General features: G+C 38.7%; 1 protein-coding gene across 1 annotated transcript in view; it reads right to left on the bottom strand.

Moving 5' to 3' along the window:
• Positions 1-374: 374 nt before the first annotated feature.
• Positions 375-22,926, bottom strand: part of PALMD (palmdelphin) — a 77,251-nt gene continuing 54,699 nt past the window's right edge. The window contains exons 4-8 of the mRNA XM_042780304.1: positions 9,335-9,449; positions 8,502-8,535; positions 8,268-8,381; positions 4,568-5,674; positions 375-418 (exon numbers count right to left, since the gene is read on the bottom strand). Of these exons, the coding sequence (XP_042636238.1) occupies positions 375-418; positions 4,568-5,674; positions 8,268-8,381; positions 8,502-8,535; positions 9,335-9,449 (1,414 nt within the window). The remainder of the gene's footprint in view (positions 419-4,567; positions 5,675-8,267; positions 8,382-8,501; positions 8,536-9,334; positions 9,450-22,926) is intronic.

Here is a 22,926-nt window from a genome sequence, read left to right as displayed (position 1 = left end):
TTCCTCTGATATTTCAATTATATTAGCAAAGTTACAATGCAAGTTAATACAAGATAGTCAGGCTATTTTAAATATCTTTATTCTTAATTTCAACAAGCTCTTATTAGAAATGCTTTGGCATCAGTACAATAAAAATATGCTGTTTTTCCCCCCCCCATGGAATCGTGTCAAATAACTGGAAAACTCAAGCATTTGTTATCCCCAGCTTTTTCAGAGTTCTTCACAAATAATAACTACTGCTTATTCACATGACTTAATATAGGTATATACCATATGTTTTTTGCATTTCAGGAAAAAGAAACAAAAATATCTGGAAGAGAAATTTGCAAACTTATTTTCTTCTCCAAAGGATGTTTAAATAGATGGTACACTTCTCAGATCACTTTTTTCCCCAGCTTTGCCATCCTCATCCTTAAAGCTGCAAAGCAAAGAAAAAAAACAAAACAAAAATAGAGTTATAAAAAGACTTAATTTTCACTTTAAATGACCATTTCATAGAATGCAGGAAATTTTGGAACATACCTCAGATGATTTTATCCAACAATGTGAGCATTGTTTTAGTAGCACAAAGAGATAGTAGAAATAATAAACTATGGTTAACTTAGGGTAGAAGCAGGTTCAGAACTAGAAGGAACCTATTTCTATAAATATTAGAAAAATTAATAGAACAAACACTTAATGGGTAAGTATAGAATTAGTGCATCAGTTTTTACTATTAACCATAGATACATTCCTATAGGCTAACAATGGTGTATTTTGCATATTTCTGAGTTATCTGTTACTAAAAAAAAGACAATGGCACTTAACCTTTTTTTTTTTTTTTTTTTTTGATGACTGTATGATCTTTAAACTTACCAAACTTGATTATCTCAGGAGACTCTATCCTTGGATTTGGAATGACCAAAACAAATTTCTTTATGAATGAAACAATATGAGCCAGTCATGTAGAGTTGGAGTTACTATAAAATACTTTGCTCAAGATATGTATAGGTATGTTTTCATATCTGTACATGTAAAGATAAATACATCTTTTTTGAGCATATTCTATTGTTAATGATATATTGGATGTAAAAAGCATGTTTTAAAATGTTGATTTCTAATTCATAACACTTCTCTGGTGTTCTGATATTGGAACTGACCATTACATTCATGTGTAATGTGGCCCAAGAACCAGCTATTAAACTGATTGGTTTAATGGAAAAAAAAGATAAGTCATGTTCTCTCATTTCTCAGCTATATGTTCATTGTCCGTCAACAAGGTAAATGACCTTGTTTCTAGGAAGCTCTTTTTCACAAACATGAGAAGGAACAAGTATCATTATTGAATGAGATTGAAGACTGAACAACAAAATGATCACTTTTACTGTCATTCTATTTATATGAAATATTTTCATTTAAATGGATTTAAAAAGCATTATTTCTTTTAGTACTGCAAGGGGAATAATTGTTTCTAATGGCAGGGCCAAGAATATTCCCTTGAATTTAGGATTGACTGGAAGAATTTTCTTTGCTCTCTAGGCCAAAGTCTCTATTCCTGGGAGATGGTGGATGGGAAACTTAAGGAGAGGGTCTAGTTCCATAGCAGGAGGTGAACTTTGGGCAGAAAGCAAGATTTTATAAAGTTTTTATTGTATTTCAAGGATCTTTACCTTGCCTTACCAACAAAGAGAGCAAGGAAAATGTCTGTTTCAAGGGACGTTTCAAAGGTCTCTTTTAAGGAATGGGCAAAGTTCTCTTTCCTACAATTACTCCTCACCTTGAAAATCAGTAAATTAGGCACATCCTCGGTGGCATGGACTTTGAACAAAATTCTTGAAGGTTTTCTATACTTGTGCATCCTCAGAACTGGGTAATCTAATGAATCACTGTTCCATTGCTTAAGGAAAAAAAGGAGTTCTGGATTATGAGAGTCTATTATTCCTTTCTTCAGGCCTACTACAAATATTTGGTGGAGTTTTGGGTAGAATGTTGGCAACAGGAAGAACTGTAGGAAGAAGTGTAACAGGAAGAAGTGTAGCAGATAAAAAATTAGAGTCATCCAGCTCTCCTCTTCCCTTTTTTGCCCCTTTGTGATCCCTGCCTCCTCTCCTCATAGCAACCCAGACACACCGTTTTGACTGGTTGAACTTGGAAAAAGAGCTTTCCTCCATGCTCTCAATATCCCTTGGCTCCTAATGGCTGCCACAGGTAGGCAGTTATGGGACCAACAGTGTGTACATGCCCAAGATGAGGTTCTTCTCCTCTTCATCCTGAAATGCCACTAACATCTCTAAGCAGGGGGTGGGACTGGGATGTGGGAAAGATAGAGCCAAAAGGAAGGTGTACAAGAATAATTTGATGAGGACTGCCAAACAGGGCCAGCTGTGTAGTTGGTGGACCAGTAGTTAGTTCTCAGTGTCTTGTATTACAAGTAACTAGTGACTTGTTGAGGTCACTCAGTGGTCCATTGTCTGGCATTTGAGCTATATACACCTTAGAACATGACGATATATTATGTTTACATAGGCAGGTAGACATAACTTTGCCTACATTTTCCTGTTAGGTGTTACCTGTTTAAAGATTTGACAAAATATCTTGCATTTAGGATCTCCAGGCTCTGCCTTTTTTCCATCTTTTTTTTTTTTTTTTTCTCTTTCATGATCTTTTCCAAATTAAAACTAGCTCTTAGGTAAGGCTTTGGTAACTATATCTGCACTAAGGAAAAAGAGACTAATAATTCTTAAATGTTATCCCTATAGTAATATTTTTATTTAATAGGAATCTTATACCACAGATAAAAGAATTGAACTGAAATGGTAAATTTTCAAGTGTTGTAAACATTTTTGGGGTGCATGGGAATTGAGCCTACTTGATGCATGTGATATTGAGGTGCATAGGTAGCTACATGGCCCCTGAGGGTATATGTCAACATGATTTACTTATTTTTAACTATCCCCCTTTTTTTTTTAAATCTCAGCTGTGTGCTGAATTGAGAAACAAGAATGTAAAATAATATCATGATGGAAGGCAAGGAATTTGGAGCATTCTGTTTGCAAGATGCTTTGATTGATAGTACAGAACTCTGCATTGTTACTTTGTCTGGAATAGGTTTTCCTGTTTTCATTATTTTAGTTCAGTGGTATGATTAGTGTTGTCTGGAAACATTAGTCACTTCCTGTCTTTTTCCATGGGTAAATGTGTTGACATGGTTAGGGGAGAAGGTGTAAGGGTGGTCAGGAGGAGCTGGCTAACATCCAGGTTCAAAGAAGGGAGGCTTTATAGAGGGTCATGTAACTGCTCTGTGACTGCTCTTGACCATAAACAGTGTGTTCCTGTTTTCTAAGTCTTCTGTGTTGTTGTTTTTAAAATGAATTTAAGATGTGAAGTTGACCAGCGAACAGAACTCATTCTCAAAATGGAAAGGACCTTCCAGACTTTGCTGGTTTCCATTGTGGGACATATCATTCAATTCTGCTTTAAGAAGAGAATATAAATGCACACTTCCCAAGAGGCTAGATATTCTTCAGATAATTAAATTTGTAATTTAATAAAATTAGTTAAAAAGATATAATACAGCCTATTTTATTGTATTATTTGCAGCCCAACCGTGGGTTTATGGGTAGCAAAGGAAGCAGTCTTCCTGAATAGTAGAGGTACTATCATACTTCCATACATAATCAGTTCTGTTTGCTGGATTGATTAGGGTTTAATTCTTATTACTTTTTAATGAGAATTCTTCCATTAGAGACATTTAAAATTACTATCCTTTCCAAACATCCAGAACATGTATGTCTGGGTAATCTGATTTACATTATTAGCCAAGATAAGTGTAGCTTATAATGGATTCTGTCAGGTCCATATTTATTCTTTATAAATGATAAGTAGGATAAAATATCCAAATGATAACAAGAAATCTAAAATTTATGAGCTACCATTTTTGTAAAAAAAATGTTAAAGTTATTTTCATTTCATTGTTTTAGTTATAAAAATATAAAGAATGAGGATGCAAATAGAAAAAAATAAATTTGGTAAACTGGAAAAGACTATGCAAAGTTAGAGTCTGTAGATAATGCAAAGTAAACTGACCTTCTATTTTAAAATGTAGAAACGTTAAGGAAACAAAGTTAACAAAACTATAAAAGTATAGAGAAAAAAGGTATAGCAAAGTAGATAAAATATCATTCAGAAAATAAAGTTTGTTTTTTTTTCCTTGCAAAAGTAAGGCAATTTGTTAACTTATGTAAGAAGTTTAAATCACGGTGAGACACAAACAAGTAGTTAGCATTAGATTCTAGTGGGATATGATATTGCCGATCCAATATAACTGATCCAAATACATTTCACATATAGTATACCATACCATGACAGAAGAAGAATTTCAAGTTTCTGAGGTAAATTAATGCCATATCCAAATAAGGCAACAAATTGTTTTTATTTTCTTTGCCTTCTGAAGTGACAATCATTTTATTTATGGTGGTAAAAATTCAGAACAGCACTAATAACAAAATCTCAGTGCATATTAGTCAAAGAGATTGTCACATGATTTCACAGCAGTGGCATGCCTTGTCATTTTTATTATTTTTATTACCTGTTAAAGATGGATCCTCAGTCCCATCTCCAGCCACCTGAACATCAAGCTGAGAATGGTGGGCAGAGCTGCCTAAGCTTTCTTCTTGCTCCTTCAGGGATATGGAATTTTTGTGGGGAGATTTATGGTTTGTGTTTCCATGGGGATTAACTTCTGTTCTCTTTCTAGGAAGTGGTGTTGGTTTGATGGGCTGGTAAACCCGACTGTAGGGACCTATGGGATGGTAGGATGGTTTCTCAGCTTCTCCTGCACCTTCTTCCTCCTCGTCATCAATCACAACCAGCTCAGCGTGGATGATCCCATCATATCCTGTTAGAAGCTTCTTTTCCTCTTCATTGTCTTCTGCCTGCTGATACCCCATGAAAATCATTGTCACTGGTTCTGCATCACCCATGTCAGGAGGCAGGGAATGAACAATATTATATCTAACATCTTCTTCATCCTCCTGGCAAGTAGGTGAAGAAGCCAGAGGAGCCTGGGATACTGACTTCTCAAGTCTTGTTTCACTGGGGCTCAGTCTTGCCTTTGGAGAGGATGCATGTTTGTCCTGTATTACATTTGATTCTTCCCAGGGAGTCATCAGCCTCTTTTGTGGGGTGTGGGATCTCTCTTCTTCTTGTTGACTTGTTGATTGAAGATGAGGTATTGGACGAATGGGGCTGATATGATTGAAGCTGTTGCTCTTTTCCTCTGAAAGTCCATTGTCCAAATTGTGTATGGATTCAGTTACATTATTGCCCAGTCCATTAGCTTTAACCATCATCCTTTCTTGGAAGCTTGGTCCAGGGGTTAACTTTTCTCTCTGTGGAGTTGTAGGCCTGCAAAATGGGTTAGCATATACAGGCTCATGATACTCAGTTGGTGATTTAGAGTTTCTCTCTGAGGCTTGTCTTAAAAGTTCCTCTACTTCAACTGGTGCTAGGTCATCAGTGCCATTGTACGCTGCTCTGTGATTAGAGCTTACTGCATATACTGACTTCTGCCCGTCATCATAAACTTTTATTCCTGTACCTTTAAAGTCATCTGATGGGAGAGGTATTGAAGACAGGACTGTACTTTCTCCAGTCTTCAAGTCTTTTTCAACTTTAATTTCCATGGCATACAAAGCTGTTGAGAGATAATTTAATCTTTGATTTAACTTTTATAAACCAGCCTGCTTTTACAGTGTTTATTTTATATTAAGTACACGTTTTGATGTTCTTTTTTGAGAGACGTCTTTTTAAAAAAAAATCCTGATTTTATTCATTAATTATATAATGACCAATATTATAATTACATGAGTTTTTTATGTAAGGATGTAGAGAATTACTGAAAAATGTAAAGGCTTGGAGACGAGAAGCTGATAGTTCCAAATAGTAAACTAAAAAACAAAACTCACTGCCTTTGAGTTGGATCCAACTCATAGCAACCTCTCTTTGGGTTTCTGAGTCAGTATCACTACAGAAATAGATTGCCCAACCCTCCTTCCCAGGAGTGGCTGGTGGGTTTGAACCACCAGCCTTCTGGTTAGCAGTTAAATGCCTTAGGCACTAAGCCACCAGATTAGTGTTAGAGTAACCAGAAGATACTCTCTCTCCAAAGAATATAGTCCAACAGGACAGATTCATACTGCTTTGCATTACTTGATGGGAGGAGTCAGATCTCTTTTTCAGTTAGGAGGAATATGCTGCAGTATGCATTACAGGAGGTAAAATTCCTGGCAAAGTCTATTTTATTAAGCTATATCCTTGCTTCACAGGCCAGCTGCCTATTCAAATGATAGAATATTTAAAAAAAAATTTATAACAGGGAGGTAGCTTAAATGTAGAACTGGTATTGAAGAGGGAGGGAGAACGCTAGAATCACATGCTTCTCCTTTTGCCTTTTGTTTCTGTTCATTTTCACTCCCATCTTCAAGTAGAGGAAGAGCTAAAATTAGAGCAGTATCAGCTGTGCTGAAATAATTATAATGGAGAGAACTGGCTGATTTCAGGGAAGCTAAGATCTACTCAGGAGCCCTGGTGGTGCAGTGGTTATGTACTTGGCTGTTAACTGAAAGGTCAGCAGTTGAAACCCGTCATCTGCCTCACAGGAAAAAGATGTGGCAGTCTACTTCCATAAAGATTTACAACCTTGGAAACCCTATGCGGCAGTTCTGCTCAACCCTATGCGGCAGTTCTGCTCTGTCCCACATGGTGGCTATGAGTGGGAATCGACTCAATGGCAATTGGTTTTAGTTTTGGAGATCTGCTTCATGGCCCACGTGTTATTTTTATGGCTGGAATTTTAACTGGCATGGTAAACTAATAGGATTTTGGTGAAAACTACAACGTGGGCAATACTTCTTTTTGTTGGGTCCTTCACCTCCCTTTTTAAAACCATATGCATTTCATAACCTCTTATAAAACCTGAAGGATAAGCATTAATTTCCTCACCTTGATGGTTCTTGGTCTTCCCTGGCCACCAAACTAAAATTGGAACACCTCTCACCCACACTCTGGCTGGTCTGAAGTGGAAAGAGTCATGTGGACTCCTGGGCTTGTGACTAGTACCATGAGTGGGTAGAGAAAATCTTAGTTTTGGGACTGGCTGGTCTGAAGTGGAAGGAGTCATACAGACTCCCGAGCTTGTGGCCAGTACCCGCTGCCCTAGCCCTGGGTAATGAAAGGGCTGTGTGGGCAGTTGGGATCTGAAATGTGCAAGGAAGAGAAGCTAAGATTTCCACAGGATGAACATTGAGTGTGGAGTGGGATTTGTTATCCCACACAATTTGGTGACAGAAGTGGGTGATCTCAGTCCCCCTGGACTGGTGTGTACAGCCCTTCTCTTTTTAGCATTTCCACTCTCTAAGATGATATATTTTATTTCTTTGTCTAATTATCGTTTATTTTATTTCCTAGAATGACAGTTCCATGAGGGCATGGGTTTTTGCTATTTTATTCACTGTTGTATAATTAATTCTAGATTGTGCTTGGCATATAGTAGGGGCTCACAAATATTTCTTGAACGAACAAATGACTGTTACTTTTAGGTAGAGAGTGACTTCTCCTTCCACTCTCAATTCAGTGATCCCTCCTCTGGGCCAGTACAATCCTTCATTTTTCCAGAGGCATTGAAGTATTCGCTTAATGAAAGTCATCCCCGCATGGGTGTAAATTATGCCTAACCTTCTCAAGGGGGATAGTTTCATTTTAAAAAAGGGTATTAGTAACCTAAAAGATTGTCTACTAGATGGAATGTGTTGGGGCAAAGGTGTTTGAAGAGAGGACCTTTTAAGAGCGCCATCTGTCCTTCAAGCCTTTATCTCCTTCTTCCTACCTAGTTTCCTAGGAAATAAAATGTGTGGAATAAATACTGTAACCCTATTATCCCTGCCCATACAAGTGACTCACATACCTCACAGATCTTTGTAAAGAGAGATCATTACTTAAGCTAGAAGCATCGAATATCACCAAAAATCAAAACAAACAAAATAAAAACTAAACCCACTGCCATCGAGTCAATTATGACTCATAGTGATCCCCACTGGGCTCCCGAGATCTTTACAGAAGTAGATTGCCCAGCCTTGCTTCTGTGGACTGGCTGGTGGGTTTGAACCACCAACCTTCTGAAAAGCAGTCAGATGCCTTAGGCACTGTGCTACCAGAGCTCCTTATAGACTATCACAGTAGTTGTAAAATCTGAAACTGAGAACCTGCCAATGACCACAGATTTCTTATACCTTTTCTATTTTGTTCATCATCGTCTATTCCTTCATTTCTTTCCTTCCTTAGCCTGGAAGGTATGTAAGATTTTGGAAGATCAGGGATATTGGCATAGATGTCTTCAATTGACTCTGTAAAATTAATGTTAATTCAAAATACATTTAGAATATATTTACAACAATGGGAAACTTTTCAGTGTGCTTATAAAAAATAGATTGATTAGACATAAAATAGGCTGTTGAAAAACATACCTCCTTTTGTTTCTTCTTTTTCCACCTTCACAGACTATAAGAGAAAAGAATTATCTATGATTAATACATTTAAAAAATAAATGATAAATGTGAATATACTTTGTACATTACAGTCATGCATCATACAACATCTGTTCAGGAATGTCTGATCTCATATACATCCATGGTCCCAATCCCTTGAAGCCTATTATATTGAAAATTTGAGGTACATACTATGGTTCGTAATAACAAATGGGCACTAGTTTGTGATATGTATCAAAGCATTATTGTTATTGTTTTATTATGTTAAATCTGTTTTAGTATATCTAGAAGTGTTTCTTGCATGTTTTTATGCTTAAAGGGCATACTATATACTATATAGGAGCTCTGGTAGCATAGTGCCTAAAGGCACTTGACTGCTAACCAGAAGGCTGGCAGTTCAAACCCACCAGCCACTTGTTGGAAGGAAGATTGGGCAATCTACTTCCATAGTAATACTGCCTCAGAAACTCAAGGAGGGGTTGCTATCAGTCGGGTCCGACTCGATGGCACATAACAATAACAACAACATATACTATATACTAAGACAAAAAATTTGACTAACTGACATTAGATATGAACTGTGCCTAATTATTACAATCTATATACAAATTGGACTTAAAGATAGACTTAGGAATGGAACTCGTTCTTAATCCAGGGACTGCCTGCATATAATATGGTGTTTGTACAATGTCCAAATCACACATAGTGTTGAACAGAACATATTGTAGACTTTAAGTGACACATAACTGTGTATACAATTTGTGGACTTATTTTGGGAAGGGATCACAGTTTTAATATTGGTCAGTGCTTACCCTTATTATGTCTTCTGTTGTTCTCTCAATTGATTTTAATTTCTTTAAAATTACCTCTTCATTGGTTGAGATTTGCAGTTCAGCCTTTTCAAGATCTTGGATCTCTTTCTCAAGTCTAACAACAAAAATAATACTTTTTATTGCTTAAGACAGTAGAAATTTAGGATTCTGAAATATATCTTCCTCATGTATATACTCTCCTTAGAATATTAGAAGTAGCCCCCCCCCCAAAAAAAAACAAACTTCTGACAACATATGATGCAGCACCAATCAGCCACTTAATACATAAAAAGTACCTTTTATATGACTTTTATTGAACATTTTCAAGGTTTTTTTTGACAAAGAATTTTCAGGTAAAGTATTTGATCATTGCTCCATTTTCTTCATTGTGATTACTAATGTTATTTCTAAGTGGTATCTTTACCAGTGTACAGCTGTGTACCAGATTTAAGTTAACTCCAGGCAGCAGCATCATGACCTCCACTCTGTATAAAGACAGCCACTGGCATTCACACAGTTTGTATGGCTTATTCTTGGCATCCATGAAATACACGTAGTTTCTCGGTCAAATACTCTAAGCTCTAAAATCAGCTGCCTCAGAGGATGACTGATTAGATACAGCAGCTGGCCCAGGAAATGACAGCTGGGGATATTAGTGTCAGGCTAAGATTAAGATTAATTAATTAATTGTCATTTTCCTTAGTTTTTCTTCTTGAAGATGGTCGTGGCCCTGGAAGCTCAAGAGTTCTGTAGTATTGTCAAACCTAACACCAATAAAACCCTGAATTGTGGTATCCTTGACTCTTTTCCTATCAATTGCTTCAGTTTCAAAGTTCTAACTTTGCTGCTGCCTCTGATCAATAGTATGTGGTCACTTTAGTGTAGAACCCCTGGCTTCTTAGAAGTTACTGGGCTATGACTGCTGTTCTATTAAAATTCCTCCATGGCCATGATAATACACTTTCTCATCAGCAGATTTGTGAGGATATATTTTGGTCCAGTTTGGTAGAGTGGAAAGTTCTGGACTAAAAGTAATAAATTTGATTCTATTTGTTTTTGTATTCACTCCTTGTGAGGGCCAATTCCCATAACCTCTCTGAAACTGAGTTTTGTAACATGTACAATGAGAATAATAATATTACCTGTCTTATCTATTCATATAAAAATTTGGTGATGTTAAGAAGAGATGATAGCAAACCAAAACCCACTGCCATTGAGTCAATTCTGACTCATAGCAACCCCCATTGAGTTTCTGAGGCAGTAAATCTTTACAGAAGTAGATTTCTCCATCTTCCTTCCACAGAGTGACTGGTGGGTTTGAATCGCCAACCTTCTGGTTAGCAGTCAAATACCTTAGGATGATTGATATCAGGTATAAAATGTTATTATGGTATGATGCTGATTCTTTCTGCTTTCATCTCCTGTCCCACATGGTTCTTAATCTGATACGCATGTTAGAGACAGTCTACATCAGGGGCTTTTTGGTAGAAAACAGGGAGGTTCAAATCATTGCTGCAAGCAACTCCTGGTGTTCAGGATCCAGTTGTGGAATCAGGTAGACTTGGATTTGAATCCTTGTACATCTGTGACCTTCCTGTGTGACCCTGAACAAGTCAGCAGACCTTGCAAGCCTCCTTGTCTTCATTCATTCATTCACTCATTTAAAAATACTTATTTAGCATTTACTTTGTAACAGATCCTATTCTATGTGCTGTGGGAATATAACAGTGAACAAAATAAGGTTCCTGTCCTCAAGGAGTTCACATCCCAGTGGGAGAACACAGATAGTGTACTAACCCAGGGATTGACAAACTTATTCAGTAAAGGACTAGATAGTAAATATTTATTGTTTTGTGGATCACATACAATCTCTGTCACATATTTATCTTTTTTTTTTTTTTAATATTTGTTCTTTACAATCCCTTAAAAATATAAAAATCATTCCTAGCTTGTGGGCTATACAAAAACAGACTAGGGCCTTGATTTGGTCTGTGGGCCATAGATTGCCAAGCCCTGCATTGATACACAAATCTCCGTATATCTTTGTATCTCTGTATATTCATGTATGTATATGTATGTATTAATTCTAATTTATGAAGAATAGTATTTTCTATGGAAGAAAGTAGGAGCTCCTGTAGCATAGTGCCTAAGGCACTTGACTGCTAACTGGAAGGTTGGCGGTTCAAACCCACCAGCCACTCCTTGGAAGGAAGGTTGGGCAATCTATTTCCGTAGTGATACTGCCTCAGAAACCCAAGGAGGGGTCACTGTGAGTCAGGGTTGACTCGACGGCACATAACAACAACAACAACATGGAAGAAAGTAAGATTATAAACATAAGGATAAGAGGGATAGTGAGTGCCTGTGGAGGGACATTGTTTTACATAGCATGGCCAGGGAATGCTTCTCTGCTCAGGTGGCGTTTGAAGAAAGACATGAAGGAAATGAAGGAGTAACAAATGTAGGTTTTTGGCAGCGCATGCTTCAGAGAGAAGAAAGAGTAACTATAAACTTGAAGCAAGAGCATGTTTGTGGAAACAGAGGAGACCTCTGTCACTAGCCAGAGGAAGTAAGGAGTTGAATGTTGAGGAATGAAGTCAGAGAGGGGGTAGGCAGCCAGATTACACAGGACTTGTGCATGGAAGGGCATGTGGGAAGTCACTGGGAGTTTTGAACAGAGGAATAATATGCTATGACTTGAAATTAGAATTAAGGTGGCTGCTATGTTGGGAATAGACTAGAAGGGCAAACACAGAGGGTAGTTGTAATAATTTAAGTAAGAGACGAATATGGCTTAATACAGGGTAGCTGGCAGTAGAAGGATAAGAAGTAGCTGGGTTCTGGAAATAGTTCAAAGGATGAGCTGCCAGAATTTGTTGATATATTACACATGGGGTGTGAGAGAAAGTGATATGTCAAGAATGATTCCAAAGTTCGTGGTCTGAATAATTGGAAAAATAGGAGTGCAATTGGCTGCACAGAAATCTGGGAGAGAGAAGAAAGTTGGAGAGGGATGTGCTAAAAGATGCAGCCAATGGTAATATAGAAAAGGAAGTTGACTATAAAAGTCAGAAATTCAGAGAAATCTGGGTTTTGAGATATAAATTTGAGAGTTGGTCCTTATAGCCATAAGGAAGACAGGAAAAGAATTGATAGATGTAAGCTGTGGTGTTGGGAAAGAATATTGAACATACTGTGAACTGCTGAAAGAATGAACAAATCAGTGTTAGAGGAAATATGACCATAATGTTCCTTAGAAGTGAGGATGGCAAGACTTCCACTTGCTGACCTTGAAAAAACCTATAGCTAGAAAAGGATTGGTATGTTTGGTAAAATAGAGGATCAGTGAAAAATGAGGGAGACGCTCAATGAGATGAATTGACATAATAACCTCAATCATGGATGCAAATATACCAAGGATCATGAAGACGATGCAGGCTCGGGCAATGTTTCCTCTGTTAAACATTAAGTGGCCGTGAGTGAGAGGTGACTCGACGGCAACTGGCAACAACATTCATAGTCATGGGAATAGATGAGATTACCTAGAGACTGAGGGAGGAAGATGAAGATTCCAAGGACTGAATCCTGGGGCAATTCAACATTCAGTGACCTGATTATTGATAAACACTTCATAGGGTTTTAGTAAGGAATAGAAGAAAGTGAGAGCACTCAGCAAACGCTAGTTTCCTCGACACAGCCCTTTTCTATTCCACAGGCACAGTGATAGAGCTCTTGGTCTGCCTAGACAATGACAGTCCAGGGAGTTATGAAAAACATTGGCATTTGTAGTTGTTTCCCTCTGTGGAGAAGGGCATGGATAATGTAACAATGCTCATGAATATCTTTGGGATAACAGGGTAAGAAATGAGGTTGAAAGTCTGCTAACCTCACCAAATTATCTGCTAATGAATGCTTTTGAAAGTTTTCAAGTTGCTAAGTGAAAGTTGCATTAATTTGAGGCTGTAGTCAAATGACACATCATGATACGTTTGTGAAAACCAAACATAAACAAACCCCCACCCCCACCTGTTCTTTATGGCTTGGTTACAGCCAACTTTCAGTTAAACAGGATAATGAGAACATCTTGGTGTCAATTACTTCGAATCATGAACCTTGACACTAGGTGCTTACTGATGAAGAAAGTTATTTTTTAAAAAATTTGCACTTCAATGAGAAACTCAATTGCTTGTTTTATATGTTGACTTGATAATTTTTTCTATAATTTATTAAAAGAACAAACTCACTGCTCAGTCGATCGCAACTCCTAGTGACCCCCTTTGGGTTTCTGAGGTGGTAAATCTTTATGGAAGTAGATTGCCCAGTCTTCCTTTCCAGAAGTGGCTGGTGGGTTTGAACCACCAACCTTCCGGTTAGCAGTTAAATGCCTTAGGCACTCCTCCACCAGAAACGCATCGAGTTGACTCTGACAACTCGACAAGTGACCCCTCCTTGGGTTGCCGAGGCAGTATCACTATGGAAATATATTGCCCAGTCTTCCTTCTGAGGAGTGGCTGGTGGGCTTAAACCACCAACCTTCTGGTTAGCAGTTAAGTGCCTTAGCACTATGTCACCAGAACTCTTTATACCACCAGAGCTCCTTATATTTTATAGACAATATAAATATTAGCAAGGGATAAATCTTGTTGTTGTTGTTGTTGTTATGTGCCGTCGAGTCGGCCCCGACTCATAGCGACCCCTCCTTGGGTTTCCGAGGCAGTATCACTACGGAAGTAGGATTGCCCAACCTTCCTTCCGAGGAGTGGCTGGTGGGTTTGAACCGCCAACCTTCTGGTTAGCAGTCAAGTGCCTTAGCCACTATGCTACCAGAGCTCCTATCTTAGGGATATATTACTCAAACAATGCTTTTTAAAAACTCACAATGCCAGTGGAAGTGATGGGAGACAAGAAAACAATAATGAAAGTTAAAGAACCAGGTACTAAACCCTCGCCCCCACCTTCCCATCTACTTTGTCAGAATTCAGAGGGGAAGGCATTATGGTAGCCCAACAAAATAAGGAAAGGAGGACTGACAACTTCCATACTAGATAATTCATCAAGTTGTTGAGGACTGACTGTTCTTAATGAACATGAAACAAAAATTGCAGCTGATGGGCAGGAGCTATCTTTGTGTATTTATCTTTGCATATCTAGCATGTGGTTCTCAACTGGGGATGATTTTGTCCCCTGGAGGATAGTTGGCAGTGTCTGGAGACATTTTTAGTTGGCACAACTTGGGGGATGCCACTGGCATCTACTGGGTAGAATTCAGGGATACTGCTGAACATCCTAGAATGCCCAGAACAACCCCCACCAAAGAATTATCTGTTGCAAAAATGTCAATTTTGACAAAATTGGGAATCCCTGAGCACTTCAAACAATACCTAGTACAGTATTGGTGCTTGATAAATATAAGGAAATTGTTCTATGCATCTCTCGGATAGTTTTACTTTTCCCTCATTGCTCCTACTTATCTGTTAGGGATTGAACTGTGTCCCTCAAAAATATATCTTGTAAATCCTGACCTCTATGCTTGTGGTTATAATTCTGTTTTGGAGCGGGTTGTTTTTGTTATGTTAATGAGATAGGATTATTATAGTGTGCATTTTGAGACAATCTCTTCTGATATAAAGAAGATTAAACAAAAGCTAGCAAGTAGAGATGGGGAAGAGAGGTGTAAAGCCACAAGAAGATCTCCCAGGAGCAAAAGCTCAAAAAGACAAGGACCTTCCTCACAGCCAACAGAGAGGGAATGCTTTCCCTTAGAGCCAGTTCCTTGAATTCAGACTCTGGCCTCTTTAACTGTGAGAAAGTAAGTTTCTGTTTTTCAAAGCCACTCATTTGTGTTACTTCTGTCTACTTTCATAGTGATACTGCCTCGGAAACCCAAGGACGGGTCGCTATGAGTCGGAGCCGACTCAACGGCACATAACAACAACAAAACAACAAGATAACTAAGACACAATCCAAGCAATTTATCTCTTCTATTTATTCATGTTATAGGATCCAAGTTTATTATTTGTTGAATAGACTTTGATCATGTCTATATTTGAAACTATTATTTGGGTTCACTTGCTTTCCAAATTTCTCTGTCTCTTTTTCTTTATGCATCTATCTATATACATTTTGAAGGAGCTCTGGTGGTGTAGTGCCTAAGGCATTTGACTGCTAACCAGAAGGTTGGTGGTTCAAATCCACCAGTCACTCTGTGGAAGGAAGACAGGGCAATCTACTCCTATAAAGATTTACTGCCTCAGAAACCCAAAGGGGGTCGCTATGAGTCAGAATTGGCTTGATGGCAGTGAATTTTTTTTTTTTAATGTACATTTTGTTCTTGGTAAACATTAATAGCTAAGGAGCAACGCAATCCTCTTACAGCTCAAAAATTTCAGGACTTAAATGAGAGACTCATATCCAATCCCTTTTCAAAAGTAATATCTTGAAAGGTGAGAAAAATTTAGCAAGTGATGTATCATGGGAATATATATATATATGTTGTTGTTATGCGCCATCAAGTCGGACCTGACTCATAGCGACCCCTCCTTGGGTTTCTGAGGCAGTATCACTACAGAAGTAGATTGCCCCATGTTCCTTCTGAGGAGTGGCTGGTGGGTTTGAAACGCCAGCCTTCTGGTTAGCAGTCAAGTGCCTTAGGCACTATGCTACCAGAGCTCCCTATATTTATTTATATATATGTAAATATATATATATATAGTGAAGTATCATGGAAGTACAATACACACATATGGTACCCACATATGTATGTATATATATAAATCTATATACACATGTGATACACACATACATACACATAAAAATATTTTTATGTATGTGTATTATATATGTGTGTGTTTGTAATTAGTTTAATTTTTTTTTTTTAAACTACTGAAAGCCTTTTGGAGGCCACTGGGGGGAGAACTCTCTTTCACCTGCTTATCTCTCAGTTGATGGTTAGAATTTCCTTAAGTGCTGCCATCCCCATCTTCACAAGGTATTACCTTTCAGAGTGGGACTTGAGCTCCTAGAAATGCTGATTCAGTTTGGTGAGAAACAGGCAACAGAGAAAGGGCAATATCCTTGTTGGTGCCTCCCGGGCTGTTAGGCAGGGCCTGATGGGTAAGTTAGTGTGCCTCTCACAATTTTTGAGAGATGGTGGGCAGGCATCATGTGCCAATTTAGATTAGCAAAGTCCACAAGGAAGGATTTGTAATGCTTTCCATTATTGGAATCTCTTTTCTTTGCCTATTTGCTGGGGGAAAAGAGGGTTATTTTCAACAGCTCCCTAGGTGGAAGTAGGTAGCTTTCATTTCATGCACTATACTAGTAATAACCTCCGTTAATCATCACAAGATAATGTCCCAAATCCAATTCCAACATGCAATTTTTTTTTTGTCTTACAAAAAGGACAGCACACTGGATATACCAAGAAGAGGTTATTTCAAAGACAATTTTTCTTTGCTGAGAGTCCATTTATCTCTTTTAGTTTTTGGTAGCCTTAACTAGGACTAAGAACCTGATGGAGTTTGCCATGAGAGGGTAAACCTACTGGAACTCAGGAGGGAAAAAAAAATTTAACTTTTACATCTTACCTTTCAGCACTTCATTTGGTAGCAATTACAATAAAACGTGTAACTTATACTGAGCATTTACACTGTACAGGTACTGCCCTAATTAGTGCTCTCAATAGCCCACACGATTTCTGTTCCATTTGACAGATGAGAATGCTGGGCACCTAGAAGGGCGAGTGGCTGAGAGTCTCAGGCAGCTTGTGGTGGGACAGAATTTGTAATCAGGTGTCTATGGAGCCTGACCCCTTACTCCTTTCCAGTCAGCTACTGTGGGAATAAAACTTTAAAAAATGGATTCTTAGGAACTTAGAAACAACACTCATTTTGCTCAGTGTTATAAAAGGGCTTCTTTCTTTTCTGTGATAATGAAGACTGAAGGTTAAAATCCTAGCTTGGATCCACACATAAAACATGCTAACCCATTAAAAATACAGGTAATATTTCTATCCTAATCTTCAGTAAAAACCAATCAATGTCGATTCGACTCTGACTCATGGAGACCCCATGTATGTCAAGGTAGAACTGTACTCCATAGAGTTTTCAATGGATGATTTTTCAGAAGGAGAGCTCCAAACCTTTCTACTGAGAGCTTCTAAGTGGGTTTGAACCTCCAACTTTCCAGTTAACAGCTGAGGCCTTAACGGGTTATTTTATTGTCCTGAAGTTTCTATCAATCAGTCTGACCGGGATTCAAGTCTGGGTTTATGATTATTATCTTTGCTGTATGACTTTAGTTCTTGGTAGGAGTCCCTAAACTGTCTCTTTCAAAGAGCCCAGTGCTTCTCAAGGTAATGCTACTTTATAGCAAGACTTCCTTTGCTTGGCGGAGAGATTGGAACTCTGAAACACTGCTGGTGGGACTGTAAAAGAGTATAACCATTGTGGGAAATGGTATGGCGTTTCCTTAAAAAACTGAAAATAGAAATACCATTTGAACCAGCAATTCCATTACTAGGAATATATCCTAAAGAGGTGAGAGACAGGACACAAAAAGACATATATGCACGCTCATGTTCATCACAGCCCAATTCACTATAGAAAAGAGATGGAAACAGCCTAAATGCCCATTAGCAGATGAATGGATAACCAAACTATGGTACATTCACACAATGGAATACTATGCTACATTAAAGAATAATGAAGAATATGTTAATCATCTCACAATGTGGATGAGCCTGGAGGACATTATGCTGAGTAAAATAAATCAATTGCAGAAGGACAAATATTGTATGAGCCCATTACTGTAAAAAGTCAAGGAAGGGTTTACTTAGGGAAGGGAACTCACTTTTGCAGGTTACCGGGGATGGGAGGAAAGGGGAGGGAAAATTTCAGACTAGTTAGGGGCCACACGCTGAGTTGGTTAAGGGGAGGGATGGCATGGAAAGAGTCTGTAATCAGTATGATAACATTGGGGAAAGGGAGGACACTGAATTCTCCACATAAGATACAGGTGACAGAGGCTAATACCAGTATATACACAATACTGTATTACCACTAACACCAAACACCAGGCTATAGATAAACGTGTAGACAACTGAGAAGATCAGATGGGGGTTAATGAACAGGAATATATTCTAGACCAATGATAGATTTAGCTGATGATAATCTTGCATAGATACTAGTGACACAAAATAACCACAATCATTACAGAAGCAACAGAAGACAGAGTTGGAGTAATCCCCCAGAAACAGCCAACCAAACACCTTGAGAGAGAGAACCACTGGGCCTGCTGATTCAGGGCCATAGTACTGGAGGACACCAGGCTCAATTGGCACAACATAATACATAAAAATCTTGTTCTACATGCTACTTTGGTGAGTAGCAACTGGGGTCTTAAAAACTTTTGAGCAGCCATCTAAGATGCAGCTAATGGTCTCCTCTTGTCTGAAGGGAAGAAGAGTGAAGAAAATCAAGGGCATTTCAGAACAATTAGGCCAAGGATATGATGAACCTCGAGACTAGAAGAACTAGATGGTGCCCAGCTACCAATGGCAACCCTTGGGAAGGGATCAAAATTGGAGATCCTGGATAGAGTGGGAGGAAAAATGTGGAACAAAATTCAAAAACACAATAATGACCAGAATTACTGGTTGGGTGGAGTCTGGTGGGACCTCCAAGACTATGGCCTTGGGATACATTTTGGGCCTGGAATAGGACTCACTCCCAAGCACTGGCTCTCAGCCCAACAGTAGAAAGACTTATATGCAGATCACCCAACCCAGGGCGATGTACCCACCTACTCTACGGAGACACATCCCTTGGAGAAATCGGCCATGGGGCACCAGAAGGGCAACATTCACATGGAGGGAAAGCTGGACAGACAGGATTGCATAACTAGGAAGGGCATGGGGGGGGTCACAATGAAGGGAGGGGAGGAGAGTAGGTTAGGGTTGGGGATGGTAATCAGGGAGTGAAACAAAATGCATATGAACAGTTGAATGCAAAACAAATTCTGCTCTGTAAATTTGCACCCAAAGCACAATAAAATAAATAAATGAAAAGACTTTCTTTGCTTAGACACTGGATTATTGGTCCAAGTAGTTGAATCTTTAGGTCCTAAGTATAAAACAGGGTAATGCAAGTTGACTAAAATTCTGCAGTTTGAATGGAACCACCAATGCCATGTTTGAAATTAAGTTTATGATTATCTTTTAGCTATATACTCTAAAAAGACTGATGACTTACTTACTTCTTGGTAAACAAAGCTTTATTATCACTGGATTTTACATGTAGAAAATTTTGATTGGTGAATGTTTTGGTGTGTATATTTTAACTACAATTTGAGAAAAAAAAAAAGGAAAGAATGAAAAAAAAGAAAAGAAAAAGAAAAGAAAAAAACTAGGACTACACTCAAAGAGAGGGGTCAATGTTCTTTTTTCTCAGGTAGCCTGAGTCAATAAGAGTTAGACCCAGGTTGTGCCATTATTGATATATGTCTAAGATCAATAGATGGAAGTGCTAGTTTTTCCCAAGCTAGACAACAAAGGATCTAGTTTCTTTTGGGAATCATAGGCTCTCAGAATATCTTTGCCACCAGCATGTGTTGAATTCTGCTTGGAGTGGTGAGCAATTGAACCTTTGACTCTTCTTTTGACCTAGAGATTCTCCCTTCTTTCCTCTCTGAATTTTGGGATAACAGGAGGTGACTCGTGTGTTTTTGTGTGAATGTATTGTGTGTGACTGTGTGAATGGGTTTAATCATGTCCCCCAAAATAAATGATGGGATCCTAATCCCATACCCATGAATACAGGACCCCTGTTGGTACAGTACTTAAGTGCTTGGCTGCTAAGCGAAAGGTCAGCAGTTACAACCCACCGTCTGCTCCCCCAGAGAAAGATGTGACAGTCTGCTTCCATAACTACTACAGTCTTGGAAACCCTTAGGGCAGTTCTCCTTTGTACTATAGGATTGTTATGGGTTGGAATGGGTTAAGTGTTGGAATGGGTTATAAATTGGAATGGGTTTTATACCTCTGAATGTAATCCCAGTTGGGAGTAAGGTTTTCTTTGTTATGTTAACGAGGCCATATCAGTGTTGTAAGCCTAATGACCTTTGGAGAGATAAAAAGAGCAGATTAGACACATAGAAATTCAAGCAAGCACAAATAAGGGAAAGATGGATGCCACATAGAAATTGCCAAGGAATGAGAAACACTTGGGTAAAAGAAACTGAGGCAAGGATTTTTCCCAGAGCTGACAGAGACAGCCTTTACTGAGAGCTGGTGCAGTGAATTTAGACTTCTAGTTGTTGTTAGGTGCCATCCAGTTGGTTCTGACTCATAGCAATCCTGTGTATATTGGAACAAAACACTGCTCGGTCCTGCACATCCTCACAGTCCTTGCTATGTTTGAGCCCACTGTGTTGTTGAGTTTGTGTGCTTGTGTTTGTTGCAGCCACTGTGTCAATCCATATCATTGAGGTTCTTCTCTTTTTTGCTGACCTTCTATTTTGGTTGTTGTTAGGTGCTGTCAAGTGGGCTCCGACTCATAGAAACTCTGTGTACAACAGAATGAAACACTGCCTGGTCCTGCACCATCCTCACAATCCTTGCTATACTTGAGCCCATCGTTGCAGCCACGTCAATCCATCTTGTTGAAGGTTTTTCCTTACCAAGCATGATATCCTTCTCCAAGGAATGGTGCCTTCTGACAACATGACTAAATTAGGTGAGACGAAATCTGGCCATTCTCGCTTCCAAGGAGCATTCCAGCTGAACTTCCTCCACAACAGATTTGTTTGTTTTGGAAGTCCATGATATTTTCAGCATTCTTCACCAACACCACAATTCAAAGGCATCAACTCTTCTTAGGTCTTTCATATTCATTGTCCGGCTTTCACATGCATATGGGGTGATTGAAAATACCATGGCTTGGGTTAGGTACTGTAGCATAGTGCCTAAGGCACTTGACTGCTAACCAGAAGGCTGGCGGTTCAAACCCACCAGCCACTCCTCAGAAGGAAGATGGGGCAATCGACTTTTGAGTGATACTGCCTCAGAAACCCAAGGAGGGGTCGCTATGAGTCAGGTCCAACTCCACGGCACATAACAACAACAAAGTCTTCAAAGTGACATCTTTGCTTCTTCACACTTTAAAAAGGTCTTTTGCAGCAAATTGCCCAGTGCAATACAACGTATGATCCCCTGACTGCTGATTCCATGGATGTTGACCGTGGATCCAAGTAAAATGAAATCTCTGACAACTTCAGTCTTTTCTCTGTTTATCATGATGTTGCTTATTCGTCCAGTTGTGAGGATTTTCATTTTCTTTATGTTGAGGTGTACTCCATACTGAAGACTGTAGTCTTTAATCTTTATCACTAAGTACGTCAAGTCATCTTCACTTTCAGCAAGCAAGGTTATGTCATCTGCATAAGGCAGGTTGTTAATGGTTTTTCCTCCAATCCTGGTGCTGCATTCTTCTTCATATAGTCCAGCTGCTCAGATTATTTGCTCAGTGTACAGATTGAGTAAGTATGGTGAAAGGATACAACCCTGATGCACTCTCTTCTTGATTTTAAACCCGCAGTATCTTGTTCTGTTTGAATGACAGTTCCTGGTCTATGTACAGGCTCCTCATGAGCACAATTAAGTGTTCTAGAATTCCCATTATTCTCAATGTTATCCATAATTTGTTATAATTCACATGGTCAGGTGCCTTTGCATAGTCAATAAAACACAAGTAAACAACTTTCTGGTATTTGCTTTCAGCCAAGATTCCTCTGACATCTGCAATGATGTCCCTTGTTTCACATCCTCCACCTTCTTTTGTTACTTCCTAAGTCATTCAATATTTTGCCTATGTTGTTGCTGTTGTTATGTGCTGTCAAGTCGGACTCGACTCATAGCGACACCTCCTTGGGTTTCCAAGGCAGTATCACTATGGAAGTAGATTGCCCAACCTTTCTTCCGAGGAGTGGCTGGTGGTTCAAACCAGCCTGGTTAGCAGTCAAGTGCCTTAGGCATCATGCTACCAGAGCTCATAGAATCCCTCAATATTGCAATTCAAGCCTTGATTTTTTTTTTTCCAGTTTGAGCATTGCCTATCGTTTTCTTCCCTTCTGGTTTTCTAATTCCAGTTTTTTTGCACATCTCATTCTAATACTTTACTTTGTCTTCTCAAGCTGCCCTTTGAAACCTTCTGTTCAGCTCTTTTACTACATCATTTTTTCATTCACTTTAGTGACTATAACATGTATGTTTGTGGATTGCCTATTATAACTAAGACAGAATCTATTTGTTTAGGGGAAGAAACCCAGCTCTACAGATGGGATGAAAGAGTAAGCCCATATCAAAGCAAATAAGTTTGGCTTAATTATTTAACCATTCCAAACTTCATTATTCTCATTTGGGGATAAAAATAGTATCACAAAGGGTGTCTTAAAGAGTTAAGTGAGATGTGTGTAAGCCATTAATACAGAACTTGATGTGGAGAAGTTCCTTGATGAAGTTTAGTTATTTTATTTTTTTTCTTTTTCAGTCTGCTCAGGAAGGTCATCTATAAAAACCCTGTTGTTGTTGTTGTTAT

Source organism: Orycteropus afer, unplaced genomic scaffold (genome assembly GCF_000298275.1).
Source record: "Orycteropus afer afer isolate SDZICR_OR568_19922 unplaced genomic scaffold, OryAfe1.0 scaffold00033, whole genome shotgun sequence".
Classification (NCBI taxonomy): domain Eukaryota; kingdom Metazoa; phylum Chordata; class Mammalia; order Tubulidentata; family Orycteropodidae; genus Orycteropus; species Orycteropus afer.
Note: the sequence above shows the minus strand (reverse complement) of the source record. Positions and strands in the feature narration are given on the sequence as shown.